The sequence below is a fragment of the Neovison vison genome, chromosome X (genome assembly GCF_020171115.1).
Source record: "Neovison vison isolate M4711 chromosome X, ASM_NN_V1, whole genome shotgun sequence".
Taxonomy (NCBI): Eukaryota; Metazoa; Chordata; class Mammalia; order Carnivora; family Mustelidae; genus Neogale; species Neogale vison.
This window is the reverse complement of record NC_058105.1, coordinates 17,142,804-17,160,834: the sequence shown is the minus strand read 5'-3', so window position 1 is coordinate 17,160,834 and position 18,031 is coordinate 17,142,804. Positions and strand designations below refer to the sequence as shown.

At 44.3% G+C, this 18,031-nt stretch overlaps 1 protein-coding gene across 1 annotated transcript in view; it reads right to left on the bottom strand.

Annotated features, from left to right (window-relative positions):
• The window catches only part of GPC3 (glypican 3), a 397,932-nt gene that overhangs the window by 364,811 nt on the left and 15,090 nt on the right, over positions 1 to 18,031 (bottom strand). Inside the window, exon 2 of the mRNA XM_044234977.1 lies at positions 2,882 to 3,043. Coding sequence (XP_044090912.1) covers positions 2,882 to 3,043 — 162 coding nt within the window. The remainder of the gene's footprint in view (positions 1 to 2,881; positions 3,044 to 18,031) is intronic.

The following is an 18,031-nucleotide window of genomic DNA, read 5'->3' as shown; positions in this document are numbered from 1 at the left end:
AAAAAGAGACAAAAATCTTTTAGTGGAGTTTTTCAAAAAGAATTAATTAAGCAGAAACAAAAAACGATTGTGCTGCCCCATTTTACTAAGCACATCCGAGTAAATTAAATTTAGGAAACGAGGCAATGCAAAGATTGAAAATAAAGAACAACTTTTTTTTTAATGCTTCAATCATTATCGAAACAACATTAGCAAGAGAGCACTCCAACCGCTGTAGCGAAGGGCCCCAGGCTCATTTATGAGGGCAAAGGCTTCTTGCAAACGAAGACATAAAATCCAAATTGAGGCAGTAAGGATTGCTCGTGGAACTGTGCACATATTTGCAGAAAGCATTCACTGCTTAAATACCCCCAGTGTGGACGAGTGAGGGAATCCTAAAGAGATTGTGGATCTAGGCCAATATCAAGATGAGCTTTCTTCAACTTCATGTGGTGGGGAAAATAGCTTGCATCAAATTTCATAGGACTGAATTATTGGAGCAAGGATTTGGTCTACCGGAATCTTGGGGAGGGAGTGTATTTTATGGAAGAAACAACTGTGCCCTCCCCATTTCAGCTCGTCAGAATAATAAGTAATCATAAGGGGGACAAAAGTGGCTCCACTCTTTTTCTTAGCCATCAAGAATACATCAGCTTGCCTCGGTCCCTGATTTTCGTCTTGTCCCTCCCAATGTTCGTTACAGAAAGAATTTGGGGGCTATGTTTCTACAAACATGGCATAATTGCCTTGAGGTCTGGGGCCATGGTTTCTTTTTTCTTATGGGGTATATTTGCTCTAAATGGGAAGCAGGGAAAGAATAAGGGCATGAAACAAGAGAAAGAATTGAGTCCATATGGTGATGAGGTAGAAGGCCCCAGCCGTGAGTTCAGACATCACTGAGTTATCTCCATGTTCCTTTGCCAGACTTGTCCTCCTATGTTCACAACTGGAGAAATAATACATATTTGTGTGTGTACATGTGTGTGTGTGAGAAAAAGAGAGAAAAGATACGAGTAGTAGGTGCTACCCTCCCCCCTTTCCAGCCTCTGTTCACATGACTAGTGTCCAACCTCCACGCTAAGCCAATCAAAATCTGGTCAGAACTTCCTTTCTCTCCTCATCTCGTGCTGCTCCAGGCCTAGAAAACACAATATGCAAAATGGAAGACTGGAAAAAAAGATGGAGGACTGGGCAGAGACAGACGGGCTGACACCCAAGGCCCTCAGAGGGCAGCCATTACCGCTACTCCACACAGTGGAGTACCTGTGCTGCTTGTTCTCCCGCCCGCCTCCAGCAGGCCCACGGCTGTCAGGTAACACCAGTGGGCCTGGTTATTCTGCGAATGAAACCACTCACAAACACTCCATTTTGAAAAGCCCCTGAACACCCCCGAAGAGTCAGATTCAGCTCTTGGCTTCGACAAAATTCTCTTGTCCCGTCACTTTTTACCACCCCACTTTCAGTCAGCAGCTCAGCTCCAAAACCAATCTAAGAAGTACATGAATGGCACATGTATTTTTAAAACCAGCTTCAATTATTCATTTGATCGCCAAATTGTTAGTCTCCACAAACTCTTCACAAGAGTCTGACGGCATACGTAAGTGAACAAATACCTCACGCTTCTATACTGTATTTCATATAATCAACCCAACATCCCCTAAGGCTTTGACCCAGGGAATTATCATGAATGTAGGCTTTATTAGCTAATTGGAATAATTTTCTTAGCTAATTCTAAGATTTTCCTTGCAATACACAAAATAAACTATAATCAACCTACCTTACAATTCAAAGAGGTTAATCCTTAACAAGGTGCCAGAAACCTACAAATTTGGAACGTCAGGTCATCAGAAGAGATTTTTCTATCTAAACTCCAATTCTCTGTAGAGCAAGAAAAAAGGAGCTGGCGTCCTGTGCTTCAGGGAAGACAGAAGCAAGCCCCAATATCTGTAATTAATTTCCCCTCCCAGGAGGCAGCATACCGAGGTAGTTAAAAATATAGGCTCTAAGAGCAAGGCCGCCTGGGTTCAAATCCTGATTTCCCCCCATTAATTAGTTGTGTGGCCTCAGGCAAATTACTTAACCATTCTGTGCCTTGGCTTTTCATCCCTTACATAGGGATGCTGATAGTAAGACCTACTTCCTAGGGTTATTGCGAAGACTAAAGGAACAAATACACAGAGAGCACGTCGTCAACATTCCTAGCTGGGTCTTTGAATCGAAGGAGGTACTCTCCATCCTGCTGGGTTGGTCCTACTGGTCAGTGAGGAGAAATAGAATTTCTGACCCATCCTGGCAATGCCCCCACAGGTCCTTTTATAGTCACACACAGGTGTAGTAAGGACGGAGACTCACACAGAAAGAAGAGGTGGTCCACTCACACAAATGAGAAAACAGCGCCTTTGAGCCAAGCTCCAGATCTCTCTGGAAATGGTCCCCGTGGTCAGAAGGAGTTCAGGCATGTTCCACTACCATCTAACCCACGCCTGGAGAAAACTGGTATTTACGTAACCTCTTTTGTTGTTGTTTTTTTTTAAACTGGTCTTCAGGGCTTGTTGAGAGAAGATATTATTTACCCTTTCTGTAGGGATTTGCAGCCATCGCACACAGGTAAACAGAATGTCCTTGGACAATGACTTTGGACAATGCCTGCCTCTCCAAAGAGTGAAACACAGTGTCTCTAAAAGCTGTGTTTTTCCTGAAACAGAATCTCTCACTGGGAGGTTTCTCTGTCAAGTATTAACGCTGGCATGGTCATTTATAAATTAGACTTAGCATCTGAAAGCCCAGCGCCCAGAGAATGATGCCAAGGGGCTCACGTCTAAAATGATCCCCAGCATACTCTGGTTTCTCTTCAGATCGCATAAATCTTTCGCCTTTTACTAAAATGATCCCCAGCACTCACCTTGGAAAACTGCAGCGTTTTGGATGATCAAGAACTTGAGCTCCATACTTGCAGACTGAAGCAGCTGTTCCATGTTCAAGCGCGCGGTCAGTTGGTACTTTTCTTCCATTTTTCTGGAGCAGCACGTTGGACCCTTGGGGAGACATACTTGCAGATCTGATCCTGAAACAAACAAGTGTTTCACGTTTCAGTAAGCAGAATATCACACACACATACACACACACACACAAACACACACAAAGTGAATAAGGCAAGACAATGCATTTTTTAAAATACAGTAAAATCTTGATTATTCAAAATTAGTGTTTATCTTAACGAATCCCTGCTTTCTCCCAATTATCTTTATGACTGATTCTTTTTGAATAACCATTAGAATTAATTGCCTAGGTTTGACTCATAAATTCTGCACAAACCAATTTATAGCACCAAGTAGACGTCATTGAACACCGATATTTAATTTGTCCGTTAAAAGATTAATCTTCACTCCTACAATTTATTTTTCTTGATTATAATTTATGAATGAGAGCACAACCAAGAGGCAATTTTCAAAATTCCAGTTATTATTTCCTAATGAAATGTATGTCTGCCACCCCGGTGTGGCTTTTTGGGATAAATGATTAAAACATCAATATCTTATCAAAGCTTTGCTGTTGTTGTTAACTAAAGGTCTGGGTAAGATTCACAGAGGAAATATCCAAAGGACAACACCAACATCCTGACAATCACCAAAATCCCTTACGACGACAACATTCTAGCGCTATTCAAATATGGACCTCTGAACTCCTGAGTCACTTCCTTGCACCTCGCTTATGATGCATGGTACCTTTTTATTTCTGCAACTCCATAAAAAGTTGTCGAATTAAGAATCTCCTCGCTTATTCCAAAATTAGGGAATCAGAACCTCTTCTCAGTCCTCATCCAATGTGACCTTTGGCGGTATCCCTCCCAGTCGACCAGTTTCTTCTTAAAAGGCTCCGCTCCTCTCTTGTTATAGTGAACCTACCCCTGCCACACACACACACACACACACACACACACACACACACCCCTACTGCTATGGCTACTCTTATCTGCTTCTCGGTTCTTCCTCCTCTTCTGCCTGTCACTTTAACGTTATTGACCCTCCCTGCATTCTACGTCTCCCCCCACACATGATCTCATCCCATCTATGGGACTGCTGAACTCCCTAACCCAGCCCTCACCTCTCTTCTGAGCTCGAAAACTTCCTATCTGCAACCTCTCCGTGGGCATCTCAAATTCAGCCTACTCCAAACTGATCTCTATGTATCACACACACACACACACACACACACACACACACACAGAGTTCCATCTCTTGTGTTCTATAGCTCAGTTAATAAAGATCATCTGCCAAGTATCCCAATGACTGAAACCTTTGTCATTCTCAGCTCTCCCCTGGGGACGCAAGGCGTTTCTGCTCCGGTGGAGGTCTTCACAGCATATAAATGAAAATTCAAGCCAGGGGCGTAGATGAAAGTCATTCAACAAATATTTTATTGGGCATCTACCACGTGCCAAGCACCCTGGATATAACAGATATATACAGACACGCATATATAGTTTGCATATATGTTGTGTATATGTATGGTTTGTGTATATATTGACACACAAAATAGTGATATATATATAGTGATGAGTACTCCAGAGAACAGAGAACTACGGAAGGACAGCAAAACAAGTTGTGGTATATACCTACAGTGGATTATGACTCGGCCATACAAAGGAATAAACTATCGATCCATGCTACCACGGCAATGGGCCCCAAAAACATTATGCGAAGTCATAGAAGCCACATCACAAAAACCCTACATACTCTACGGTTCCATTTATACAAAAGTCTCCCAAATGAGAATTAACCAGTAGTGACGGAAAGCAGTTCAGTGGTTGTTGGGGAGGGGACACAGGGCAGGGACGGGGCCAGAGTTAGGAAGTTGGGCAGAGCGATGGATAGATTCATAATTTTGGCTGCAGTAATTGTCTCCTGGCTATACGCATGTGTCAAAATTATCAAATTATACCCTTAAAATATGTACTTTATTGTATGTTAATCATACCTCAATAAAACTGTTCTTTTTTTTATGTTTAAAAACCAAAGTCAGGGAGGTAGGGCAGATGGTAGTGGCAGCAACAATTCTATTTAATAGGATCGTCAGGAAAGGCTTCTTTCATAAGGTATCATCTAAAGAGAGACGAAGGAAATGATGAGGCATTCCCTGATTTTATATCTTCTGCCAATACTAGCAAATAATAAGTCCAATCTCCCTCCTCTTCTGCAACTCCCACTGTACTCAGACTTTCCCTCCAAACAGCATTTGTCGAGATCCTTCTGTGGTGAGCATGCGCATCTCAGACCTCCTACTGTGTTGCATGGTCCCAGCTGCTGCGCTCTGAACTCACCGCCATGTTGTATCTGGGCCACCATCCCCAGGGCCTGCCCCAGCCGATGTCGGAGCATAACAAAGATGTTAAGTTCTGTGAGCATGGGACTCGGCTGACGGGGATTTGGGCTCAAGGACTCCCCATTGACTTTGACAAAACTTTCTGAAAACAGTACTGCGGTCAAAGATTCTTCCTAGTCTACCTTCCTTCTTTCGCACCCTCCTCCACAGGGTCAGACCTACACCACAGTGTGAGGGTCCTTCCAGCATCCTTCAGCTCCCTGCTCCTTTTCCTTCACAAATGTTTTCCCTCAGAAACCCCTTATACGTGTAGGGCCCTACTGGCATCAGCTTCTCAGAGGACTCAGTCGGACTCAACTTCTGGGTGCCAAGCACTGTGCTACGTGGTGAAGGTCCCACGTTGAACAAGAGAGACATGGTCCTGACCCCAAGGAGCTCACTGTCTAAAGGGGTTGCCAGAGACAAATACCGAAGACATAGGAAATGAGTGCAATAAAGCAGCATAGTTAGTCAAGATGACAAAACATGTATATGAGGTAGAGGGGAAACTCCCCCAAAGTCCTGTGAGGTCTTTGGCAAAGCAAGGACCTGTAATAAACATCAAATCTTCCCGAAGGAAAGCACACGCAGACATTTTAGACAGCTTTGTAACAACTGAGATTTTACAAAATGGGGGGTGGGGGTGGGGGTGGGAGGGTGTGCAGGAAGAGACTAGTTAGTCCTAAGTGACCAGAAAATTTCTTTCTATTACAGCTTATTTCCCTAGGAATTCCAGTTAATCACGACCTTAATGTATGTGTCCAAGTTCTATTTTCTTAATTTGGGAATGAAATTCATCAAGTGTTGCCTCACATGACATCACCGTTGGGAGTCCAGGATACGGACTTCGAGCACTCCCCTTCCCCCGTTGACAAAAGCAGTCAACGGAGAGCACAGATAATACATATCACCAAACCAAATCCAGCACTGCAATTTATAGCGCTGGATGGAAAGGTGATATTTAATGTGTCAAAATACAATTTGGGGTCTGGAGACACAGGGTTCAGATTTAACTCCTATAAATGTCAATCTCAGAGACAAGCCTTAAACTGATATTAAATACGGTCTAAGCTTAAAGGCTTTATGATTTTCTTCTGAAAAAGAAAACAGAGTTAGTTCTAGCTCACTGTGTTCTTTCTACAGGAGGTTACAAAATATAATGCTATTCTAGGAATAGAAAGTGATGCGGTTTACTGGACCACGAAGGCAAAGAGTCCCCTTCGGGAAGAGTGGCTAATCTAGATTGAAACAAGGTTGGTTGGGACACGTGTAGATAGGAAAATCCTATAGAGAAGATACTTGCCATGTACCAAGTTCCTGTCCATTTGACAATGTTTTATCTACTTTCTTGATAAACTGATGCCTAAGTCATATGTGTTTAAAATAGCTGTATTTGAATACATTCATAAAATTCAATGTTATTTAAAAAAAATCCTTTGTGTTTCTCAGTTTCCGCTGGTGAGGACTTCCCGTTTTCGGGAATGGTAGGGTTTATTCGGCAGCCTGGCTGCTGATAGTGTTTCAGCTCTAGCCAGCGGGAATCATAAAATAATGGGGCTCAAATCTTTCCTCTGTGAAGTGCCATGAGTTGTTAGGTCTCAGAAATAACAAATCACCACTCAGTGTACCTGCAGAAACCCAGGACCGCCTCTTTGAATCACTATGACACCAGTTTGGTTTGGCTTTGATGGGTAACTCATAGAGTAACTTAGAGATTGCATAGTGCGGCCCTTTCCCTGGCTTGGGCAGGTCTTATCATTGTAAAAATGCCCATTCTCTCAAGAATTCATTGAGTCAAACATCTTGAGAGGAACAAAATATCAAGTGAGAATTTATGGGAAAAGATCTCAAACATCATGAAGAAAGATGTAGCATAAGAAATGTACATAGAGTAACATCTACCTTCCCTCCCAGTTAACACTACCTGATCAATCAATAAACCAGTACAACTGATCTGGGGTAAGAGGTAGCTAGAGTATTTGAGGAAGTAAACACATCTATAAGCTGATACGAATTCAGAATTTCCAAGCCAGGAATAGGGAAATATACGCCAAAGGGAAAAACATTTTAAGTACATTTCATATAACTCACAGGCCAGCACAAGAGAACATAAGGAACAAACTGGGCCAGGAGAGCTAGACATACCTAAATGAAATGACAATAATGAAAAATGAACCATTTCAATGCAGGAACAGAGGCATAAAAGAAACAAAGCAGAACCAAAACAAGTAAAGAAAGAATTTAGAGAGGAATCTTCATCGATGAAACAAAGAATTACTCTGGAAACCAAATCTCAAGTGGGATGAATAAAAAGTAACCAAGGGCAAATGACTAAGGAGGAACACCAAGAACTGGTACATACGTATGAATGAAAGCAGAAAGGCCAATTCAAGAACTCAGATGCAACCTACAAAAGATACAATAAACAGCAAAGCATTCTGTAGGAATGTCAGGAACAAAAGAAGGTTAAGGGGAAGTAACTCCTTTATTAGACAGAAAGGAAAAGTAATCGTTGACCACACTCATCAGAGAGGTGCTCATATTTTTTTATATAAAAATGGAATTCAGCTAGGAAATGGGAATAGAGACGAGCAATATAGCCTGGGATGGAGATGAGGAGAAGGCTCAACAATTGACTATTCAAATGAGCCATAAAGGTTCAAGTCTTTGGAGCTTAATAACTTTGGATTCCCAGATGCTTAAAAAAAAATTTTTAACTGAAGTCATTACAGGGCTGTCAGTTCCCATTTATTTTGGAGGATTAAAAAGTACCTTCATACTATAATCTCCTCTCCCAGATTTTCCATTCCTGAAGAACAGAGAATGACACCCATCTCCTTGGGATGCCCTGTCTATCCCATTCAGCCCTGTGCATATAGTGTTGAATTAATGAGGGCCGCAGATTGAGAACGCTGGTAAAAACAAACAAACAAACAAAACAACCTTTGTGTCTCTCTGATCTAAAACAAGGGAGAGGAGACAGATGACCCTGAAAATTTTACATCTGTGTGCTTAACTTTGTTCTTGGAAAAAATATCTTTAAACACCACAAAAATCAATTTCCAAACATCTTGAAGATACACAAATAGAGGTTTCACTTGAAGGAACTATAGAGTAATTTATTTCGAATTATTTTGAGGCAAGGTCTTCCTGGCACACTGGGTCCGAGTCTGGGTCTGACAGCTGAAAAGGAATATTTGGGTTATGGCCATAAATCCTCTAGAGGATTCTTGCCCCATGGACCCATACTGGGCACCCTTACCATTGCTTCCCCTCCCAGAGGCTAGGCCACTGGGAGACCACAGCAGGCCCTTTCCTGATGTGTACTCTTGTTTCAAAGGATGGCTTAGCCTTGGCTACCCATGGCCTTGCTTTCCTGACCTCCACCCATCCTTTGGGCCCAGTTCTTGTTCTTTGACTCCATTCAAGAACTTGCAGCCATAGGCTCACACACTCACCCAGAGACCCCATTCCAAGCCTGAGCCTTGCCCCTAATTGGAAGAGGAGAGCGAACAATGTGCTATGGGTCTGTCTAAATACATCTGTTCTATTGGATTTTATTCCAAATCAGCAAGTAGTAAATGGCCTGAAGGTCAGCATCGTGGCAGGCACCATGGGCAGGAAAAGATCAATCACAGTGTGCCCCCCTCCCCACTGTGTCGAGTTGCTTATAAATGTAGTCCTACCCCACCACTGGCTAACTATGCAAGCAAGGGTAGTCACTGAAATTCCACATGTCTTTCTGTCCTTAGCTCTAAAAGGGGATTATCAATAACCCTTACATTATAGAGTCATTGCAAGGGTTGAATGCGATGATGTGAGTAAAGCTCTCACCTTCTTGGCACACCACGGGTTAAGTAACATTAAAATAAACAAATACAAAACTCACACAAAGAGACCAGACTTTCACACAAGAATAGCTAGAGAAGAGAAAAGGTGACAAACTACGCAATATCTTTTCTGAGGTGATGGAAAGAGTCTCTATTTTCTTTGGGGATAGGGGTTACACAGGTGTGTACATTTGTAAAAACTCATTACATTCTTCACTTAACACGGGTATATTTTATTGTTTGTAAATTATCTCAGTCAAGGTGATTTTTAAAATATGTCCTATGGACAACATTTGCTAGGTAAATGAATGCTCACCAGAGACTCTGGGAGCCAAACGGGACTTCTAAGGGAGGCGGGGCTTGAGCCAGATGGGAAGGATTTGGAAAAGCCAAGGGGTACAATGGTTTGGCGGCAGCAGCGTACTAGAGCAAGACTAACCTGCCTGGAGAGAAGCTGGAATCTGGGGCACAGCTAGCTTCTCAGGGCAGAATGTGAGTTTGGACAGAGACCTGTGGGCTTGGCCCCATAGGCAGTAAAGGCCCACTGCTGCTTCTCGAACAAAAGCATAATGCGTGGAGGAGAGCTGCGTAGGCAGATGAGTCTTAAGCCTGAAATTGGGAACAGACTAAATAACCCCTCAAGGTCACTTCAAGCCTGCCAGTTCTCTAATTACCTTTATTGTGTTCTATACATTGGTTATTTTACTCAACTGCAATTTTACTAATGACTATAAATTGTCAAAAATCCCATTAAAAACACAATAAAGAACAGAAGAAATATTAATGTAGACCTCATTCCTTACACTTTCCTAAGAGCAAGATAAAACATATTCAAATAGCAACAGAAGAGGAGGAATCGTCAGGGCTCAGTAACAATGAAAATTGAAATCTTTTCTATATATATATATATATATATATATATGAATATGATGATTTGACACATTTCATTGCCAAGGTCCGCTTTGTGGCAGATTACTTTTTTTGCTAACAAAGGTACATTGTGCTAAAAAAATGATGTAATATCATCATTAAAGTAATATTAAGCAAAAGAATGAGTGATATCCCAAACTGGTTGCTTCGTGACTTGTAGGGAAAGTAATAGATGCCTATTAAAATTATCCAAAGGATTAAGTGCAGGTTGCTCTACTAATGAACCAAAAAAACATACCAGGCACTTTTAAAAGATTTTTTTTAAACAGAGGACAAGTCAATTAGCCATCCAAAAATATTAACTAATTTCCTTAGCATATAATAGTGACTAGCTATTAGAATGGTGCCTTTTCCCCTAATTAATCATTATCTAAATCAAATCTTACACGCTCATTAATTTCTCACTAATCAAGATAGGAATACAGATTAAAGAAATGACTGCATTCAAAACCAGTGTGGAAAGTGATGATTGCTGGTGGAAGAAATCATCTTTGGGAACCCAGCTGAAGGTTACCCTTCTGTTATTTAGCCCGAAAGAACATGACCTTGCAGAGGGCGCACCTGGGTATCATGAGCTCTGACTTTAAATCAGAGATCATGCCTGGGGCCACCACAGACTGCCTCTGTAAAAGGCAGGCCAAAGTGTCGCTACCACACTAGAGTACTGGGAGTTTAAAACAACCCTGGAGATAAGCCATTCTCTAAGGCTGAGAATTAAAGAATGAATTACCTTTATCTCCACTGCCAACTGTCGATTAAGTGCGTATCATTCCATGCCCGGTGAAGGTTGAATTCCTAGACTGCTACACTCCCCCACAAATGGGTTCTTTCTGGACCCCAATCCCAACCAGCAGTCAACATGTGCTCTGGGAATACAAATTCACTGATTACATTCGGCCTGCCAAAGTGGCGAATGATTCATTCATCCAATATTTAATGAATGCCTACTTTGGACCAGGGCCTATCCCCAACCCAAGGAGTACAATAATGAACAAGACACAGTCCCTGTCAAGGAGAGGGACTTCCAAACTAACCAGAAACCTCTGGGTCATTCTAGACACCTTACTCACCCTCATTCCCTGAAGCCAAATGCCACTAAATCCCACTGGCTCTACTTTGCAAATGTCCTCACCACCCTGCCTCTTTTCCCTTGGACAACTATAAGAGCCTCCACATGGGTCTTCCAGCCTCTGCCAGACTCTCCTCCACCTGAGCCCCAGAGAGAGATGCTAAAGGACATATATGATCCCATCATTCTCCTTCTTAAAAACCCTTCAAGAAAATGGAGCAAGGGGGCATCTGGGTGGCTCAGTCCATTAAGCATCTGACTCTTGATTTCGGCTCAGGTCACTCCCTCAGGGTCTTGAGATCAAGCCCTGCATCAGGCTCCGCACTTAACCAGGGAGTCTGCTCAGGATTCTCTCTCCCTCTGCCCCTCCACACGCACTGCGCCCCAACTCACGTACTCTCAGAAAGGAGGAGAGGAGAGGAGCAAGAGAAGAGAGCAGGGGCACAGGGGTGTGTAAATGTGTGGCATGGCCGGGAACGGCCAAGAAACCTGGTAAGGCTACAGGGACAAGTGAGCTGTGCAGAGTGGCCGGAGCCCAGAGGAGCTTTGAGAGTCCCGCTACAAGAGGATGTCCACCTATCTTCGGTTCTTTTCTGTTTTTTATCTTTACAATTTTTTTCCCAGCTTTACTGAGGTAGAATGGACTCCTGCTTATCTTTGGACTGGATTCTCACAGGATGGAGGGATTATGGGAGCAGAAAGAGTTGTACTCCACAAGCTTTCTGTCCTCTGAATTCCCACAGTATCCTGCACCCTTTATGAAGACACTTATCACTCTGACTTGCATCACAGTTAAATCTGCATGGCTTATCGCCACCAGATTTAAGTTCCTTGACGCAAAGACCCCTGACTGACTCATCTTCATATCTCAAGGGGCCCGCTGAGGTTTGGGCTCGATGCCCTCCCCTTTGACTTGGAACCAATGCCAGAACTTCGGGAGAGTTCAGTTTTAAAGGAACTAGATCAGATTAACCGATGCTGCTATGGCAAATTCTAGAAGAATGGTATTCCAGGGAAAATGAAGGAAGAGTCCTCAGAGCCCAGAGAAAGCTCACTCTCTCCCTCTCTCTCTTTCTCTCTCTCTTTCACACACACACACACACACACACACATTCTTTAGACACGAGGAAAAGTCCTAATAAAAACAAAATTGGGTTGGCGAACAATGCCAGTTGGGATAAAAATCTTTTAGTTTAGAGTTTTGCCAGAGGGACTCAACTAAGGCAATTTCCCTATCTCCCTGAGTCACTCTTTCACTAATTGTTATTCTATTCAGATAAGTAGCTGAGATCCCATCTTTCAGGAGATGTATAATTTTTATTTTTCAGATACAATCTTCAAATATGCAGACCTGAACTATTGCTGAGAATTTCAACACCCTAGGCTCGATCTGAGCGCCAGGCCCTTCCCCTTGTGTATGAAATCACACCGGGGGCAGGGAGGACCCCTTCCCTACGCAGACTAAGGTGTTCTTACCTGTTCTGCTACCAAATCAGTTCTGTGATTCACCCAAAGACCTTCTCAAATCCAGGCCCGGCTAAGGTCACTTCAGAGCTGAGGGTCTACGTTTCCCAACTGTAGATCGATCACTAGTCACTGAGCCCATTCTAGACTGGGCATTGGGAGGACACACCAAAAAAAAAAAAAAAAGGTTTGCTTCTGCCTTTCTAGGAAGCCTTTGTCAATAGCACTTGGCTCTACATGAACATGGATATGGGGTCAAGGCCAATGACTCGGGCTTACAAAGCTTGACTCCATGTAATAACCACATTCCTCTCTACATGGCCCTTTGTCTCCAGAGGCTAACTAATGGCAGAAGCTTCCTTATGGGATGGTACATGGTGGCAAAGGGAGGACCTGCGAAATCAGACCAGTGGGGTGCGAACCCCATTTAACACCGGTGTGATCACAGGCAAGTTACTTCCTCTCTGAGACTCCATTTCCATATCTGTAAAATGGGGACAAGATCACTTACCTCTTGACATGGTTCTGGGGATTAAATTAAATTTATTCCATGTGTCCCAAACACATGGCTCCATTTCTGGCCTCCCCGTTTTGCTCATGTTATTCCTGTCCCTAGAGTGCCCTTCCCTGAGTTTCAGCTCTTCAAGCCTTCTCACCCTTAAGTGTCTCTTTTATCATGTTTGCCTACCCTACCCCAGCTACCCTCCCCACCAAATAATCCCCAAGGGCTCACACTTTGGACCTCTAACACCACATTTTACAATCTACATGTTATAGCTATCAGTATACTCTTTGTATTCCAACTGTTAAAGTGCACGTTTCTGGGGACAGGAACTGTATCTTGGCCATCCTTGTGTTCCCGGACATGGCACAGTCCCGGGTATATGGTACGCACTCCACAAAGGCTTGTTGGATGAATGAACGAGGACTCATCCTGGATTAATCAGGTGGGCCCTAAATTTGATGACTAGTGTCCTTACAAGAGACACACAGACAGGAGACATAGAGAAGTGAAGGCCGAGTGAAGGCAGAGGCAGACGCTGGAGGGACACAGCCCCCAGGACAAGACAGGCCCGAAACCTCCAGAAGCCAGAAGAGGCAAGGAAGGATATCCTCCCCTAGAGCTCGTGTGGAGGGAGCGTGGCCCTGCTGACACTTTGATTTTGAACTTCTGGCCTCCAGAACTGAAACGTCTGAAGGCACCAAATCTGAGGCAATTTGGTAGGGCAGCCCTGAAAAGCTAACGGCCCCACGCTCTCCCTCTATGCCGCCTACGAGTGTCTGCCTAGCAGTATCGAAATGTTTCCTCACGGCAGAGTTAGTGCTCTGGTTAGCCAGTTTCCTCAGGTTTTTGTCTGAAAGTGCAACACCCCTCAAGGCTGAAGAGTTTACTTGGGATTTTCATCCAACATGGGAAAGAAGAAAGTGGGCAGGCAACCCAAAACACCCGGATGGGGGCGAGGGGGAAATGTCAAAAAGGAAAGATTTTTTAAAAAGATCAAAGAGACTCGAGCCAAATTTTATCTAGGGTCAGCCCCAAGAAAGTCCTACTGACAGAGCCCAAATGTAACTTGAACAACAACAGTCCCATGCTAGAAGAAGGAGGAAGCGTTATAGAAGAAAAAACTCCTAATATTGCCTCCGTCCTTGGCCCATATTTCAGAAAGTCTGGTAAGGGGGGGGGGGCTCAGACTGTGGCTCAGTAGGTAAAGCGCCTGATTCTTGATTTTGGCTCAGGTCGTGATCTCAGGGTCATGAAATCGAGCCCTGCATTGGGCTCTGAGCTGGGATGTGAAGCCTGCTTTGGATTCTCTCTCTCCTTCTGCCCCTCTCCACCCTGGGTGCTCACTCACTCTCTCTGAAATAAATAAAATCCTTTGAAAAAAAAGTGGGGGGGGTCCTCAGACCAATCCAAAGGCCTCATTCTCAGTGCTCGGCCGCCTCTGTTTTCTTCTGCTTCCCCAACCAGGCATATTTCAGATACACGAAGAATCGTTTTCAAGCTCCTAGCAAGTAGTCACGAACAGAGCCAGGCAACAAGGGAAGATGCCCACCCAGCTGGGAGCCCAACTGGCGTCTCCCTCCCAGTCTTGGGCCCTCGGGAAGATGCCGCTCATCCAGCTCCCAAGCCAATCTCTCCAACGCCCAATTGCCCTTCCTGTTAAGATGCCTCTCCCGGCTCTAATGGTTAACCTACATTTCAGTTTCAAGCCACTGCACCTTGTAATTACATTCTCAGCCCCTCTAAATAACCTGTGCCCCCTATTTTATCTTTCTTCTTTCCCGACGCGAGGAACCTGTGGAAGAGGGAGGGGGTTGCCCTGTTAGTGCGACACACGCACGGCACCTGAGCACAAAGGCAAACTGCAAGGAAACCAAACACTCTTGATCCTTGAGAAGCCTCGCTGTCACTCTTGTCCCTTTTCCTACCCTTCAGCAGATCCGAGCGTCTACACTGACGTGCTCTAGTGCTGTGGCATTCATGCCATCTTGGGGAATAGCGGTGTAAATGCTTTGGAGCATTCGTGTTACAACTGGAGACTCTGAAGGACCTGGAAGCACAGATTTTCCTCCTCCTCCTCCCCCCACCCCACCCCTCATGTAATAGGAATCAAAATCCCCACTAATTGGCCCTCCTCCTGCATGTCACTGCAGTCTAGACTTGGTGGCAACCCCTTTCCGTGGAAGAGATTTAATGAAGGAGAAAGTGCACGGGAGGGATGCTGGCAAGCAAACCGTTGCCGAGCAGCTACAGGAAGCTTGGAGACACGAGGAGTTCTCGGTAAGCTGAGATTGAAAGCTAAAGAATATTGTCTCTCTCTCTCTCCCTCTCCCTTTCACATATGCACACGTTGGTACGTCCACTCTACCCTGAACCAAACGTCTCCCCAGATCGAGGAAAATCTCAGTTACTCAAGCAACACCTAAAAGACTTTTCAGTGATGGCTCACTGGTGACTGTTTTCCTCCTTGCCTTCTTCGGGAGATACAAAAAAACAATGGATTTCCCAAACAAGTGATCTGAGGATTGCTCTTCCATCCCCATGATTTCACTGAAAAACTCAAAAATTGTGAAGAGTCGCTCCATTCTTCCATCAAGCCGTGGGTGATGCAGATACAGAGCTCCCCAGAGCCCAGTGTGGGCTCCAAGAGGCAAGCTACACAGAGCAGACCCGGGTCTGGGGGCTCCCTGTGGGTGGCCAGTCCTACACCACCTGCCTTCAGACCTTCAGAAAACCACCCGCTCTCAAGACCACAGCAGTTTTGTTCAGGAATATCTGCCTCGTTTAATTTACTCTTTTTTTTTTTTTTTTAAAGGGACGAGTGCAATCAATCAGAGAGAAACTGTGACACAGGAACTATGGAGCCACTTAGGTCCCAAACTGTGCTGACCACACGTGTCTAAGCAGTGCTGGGTTCAAGGCACCCGATGCTACAGTCAGCTGGGGCCGTGATGGAAAAAGGTTGATGAAATCACTGAGGCAGCTCAACTCCTAGATGATGACCTTCACTGAACAGGAAAATCAAATGCCCATGACCCCCACTCTGCCTGCCGAACTCACTCAGGACAGAAAATTCCCACAGATCCAAGCCACGGCTCCTGGCCATGTCCTCCTTCTGCCTCTCCACAGATCTGGAAACACCCCATTCCCAACACCCCCCACCACCCGCACCCCGCCCCTGCCCCCCCCCCCCCGGCCCCTACCGGGTCCTCAGCCATCTACCTGTCCACCTCCCCCACCGAGAGCAGAGACAGTGGAGTGTTGGACTTTGAATCCCCAGCATCTCATGCAGGCTGGGTTCTCAGAACTGGTTTCAGGAGTAATTCCCGGAAAACGCTGAGCCCTTCCCAAGGGTAGCGATTAGGAACAGGGCTCTGGAACCAGACAAAGTGTGATTCATTTCAGAAAAAATATCTGTCCTTGGCCAAGCCACAAAACCTCTCTAAGCCTCAGTTTCCTCATCTGCAAAATGGGGGAAGTGATGCTGCCCACCTGGAAGTGCTGTGGTGAGGATTAAATGGGATGTCGCCCATAAAGGGCTTAGCACAGCGCCTGGCTCAATAAATGTTAACGATTATTAGCACCGCCCCCACCACAGGTGCTCAATAAAAACTCGCTGAATTGAAGTCACACCAGTGGGAATGACTAGCAGATGTGAAAGGCGGCCTGGACTTTTTTTTTTTTTTTAAGGTTTTTCCCACCTCACTCTGCCCCAGATGACCTCTGAGATTTTCTCTCTTTTTTTTTCTTTTTCCTTTCTTTCTTTCTTTCTTTCTTTCACTTTACTTTACTTTACTTTACTTTAAAGGACCGAATAGGAGGATAATCAGGCTCCGGTCTTGGTGATGTTTAGTTTTTCATTCAGGGAAGAAAACCTAACCTGGCAAAGTCAGGCAGATGATTTTCTGAGACCTAGGACAAGGCTATTAAAAACTCTAAATGGAAGTTGTGTAATGAGCATGAATGTGAATACATTTAAATTTCCTCGAGATCCATAATTCCAGCAACACCGTGACATATATTTCTAAGCGTGCTCTTGCAGACGTGAGGAGACCAAGGCCCTAAAAGTTAGCAGGATTTCTTTCAGGCTGGGAGTGGGGAGGGGACGTACAATTGTCATGAAAATTAACCCCTGAAAATGCACAGGATTTTATTACCAAACGGATGCCTGAGGAGATTACTAGATTTTTAGGGTCTTTACTATCAAGAGAGCAACCGGCATGCCTGAAATAATTAAGAAGAGACTCAATTATCTAGTAAACTGAAATTTCAAACCACCCTGCTTACCTAAATGAGAAAAGCTGCTTACACTAAAGCGTCATTACTTCTATTTAGACAAGCCTTAGCAAAGATATACAAGGAGCTAAAGAATGGGACCCCACATTCTTCCCTAAGCCACAACAATGCCTGTTTATGTAAATAGGATTTTCAGTAACAGGACGGAATCTGGAAAAAAAAATGTTTTCATTATTGTCTCTGAAAAAAATGCAAATGCAGAAGATGAAAGTCAAGGGGCTTTCACTCTAATGGGCCCTGAGTACCCTAAAATATTTATTCTGTGCCAGCCTGAGCCTGGATTCCATGTGGTTCCAACAAACAGGCAAGGACTCTTTCTCTGCAGAAATGTCCGAGTATGGTACGAGGAGGCACAACGCTTTCTCCAGCTCCGTGGCAAGCTGGAGTGCATACGGATTCCAAAACTCAGTTTAAAAAGAAATAAAAGTGGTAGTAGGTATCTATTTGTGTTTTTTTGGCAGCAGCTTCCAAAGTCTGGGCCTGAACATAAATATACTTGCCTCCATCCTCACCATCTGACAATCAACCCCCCCCCCACGTGACCGTAACAACCTCCAGGCGCAAACTACAAGCTCATATATGGAGGCTATTTATGGAGGA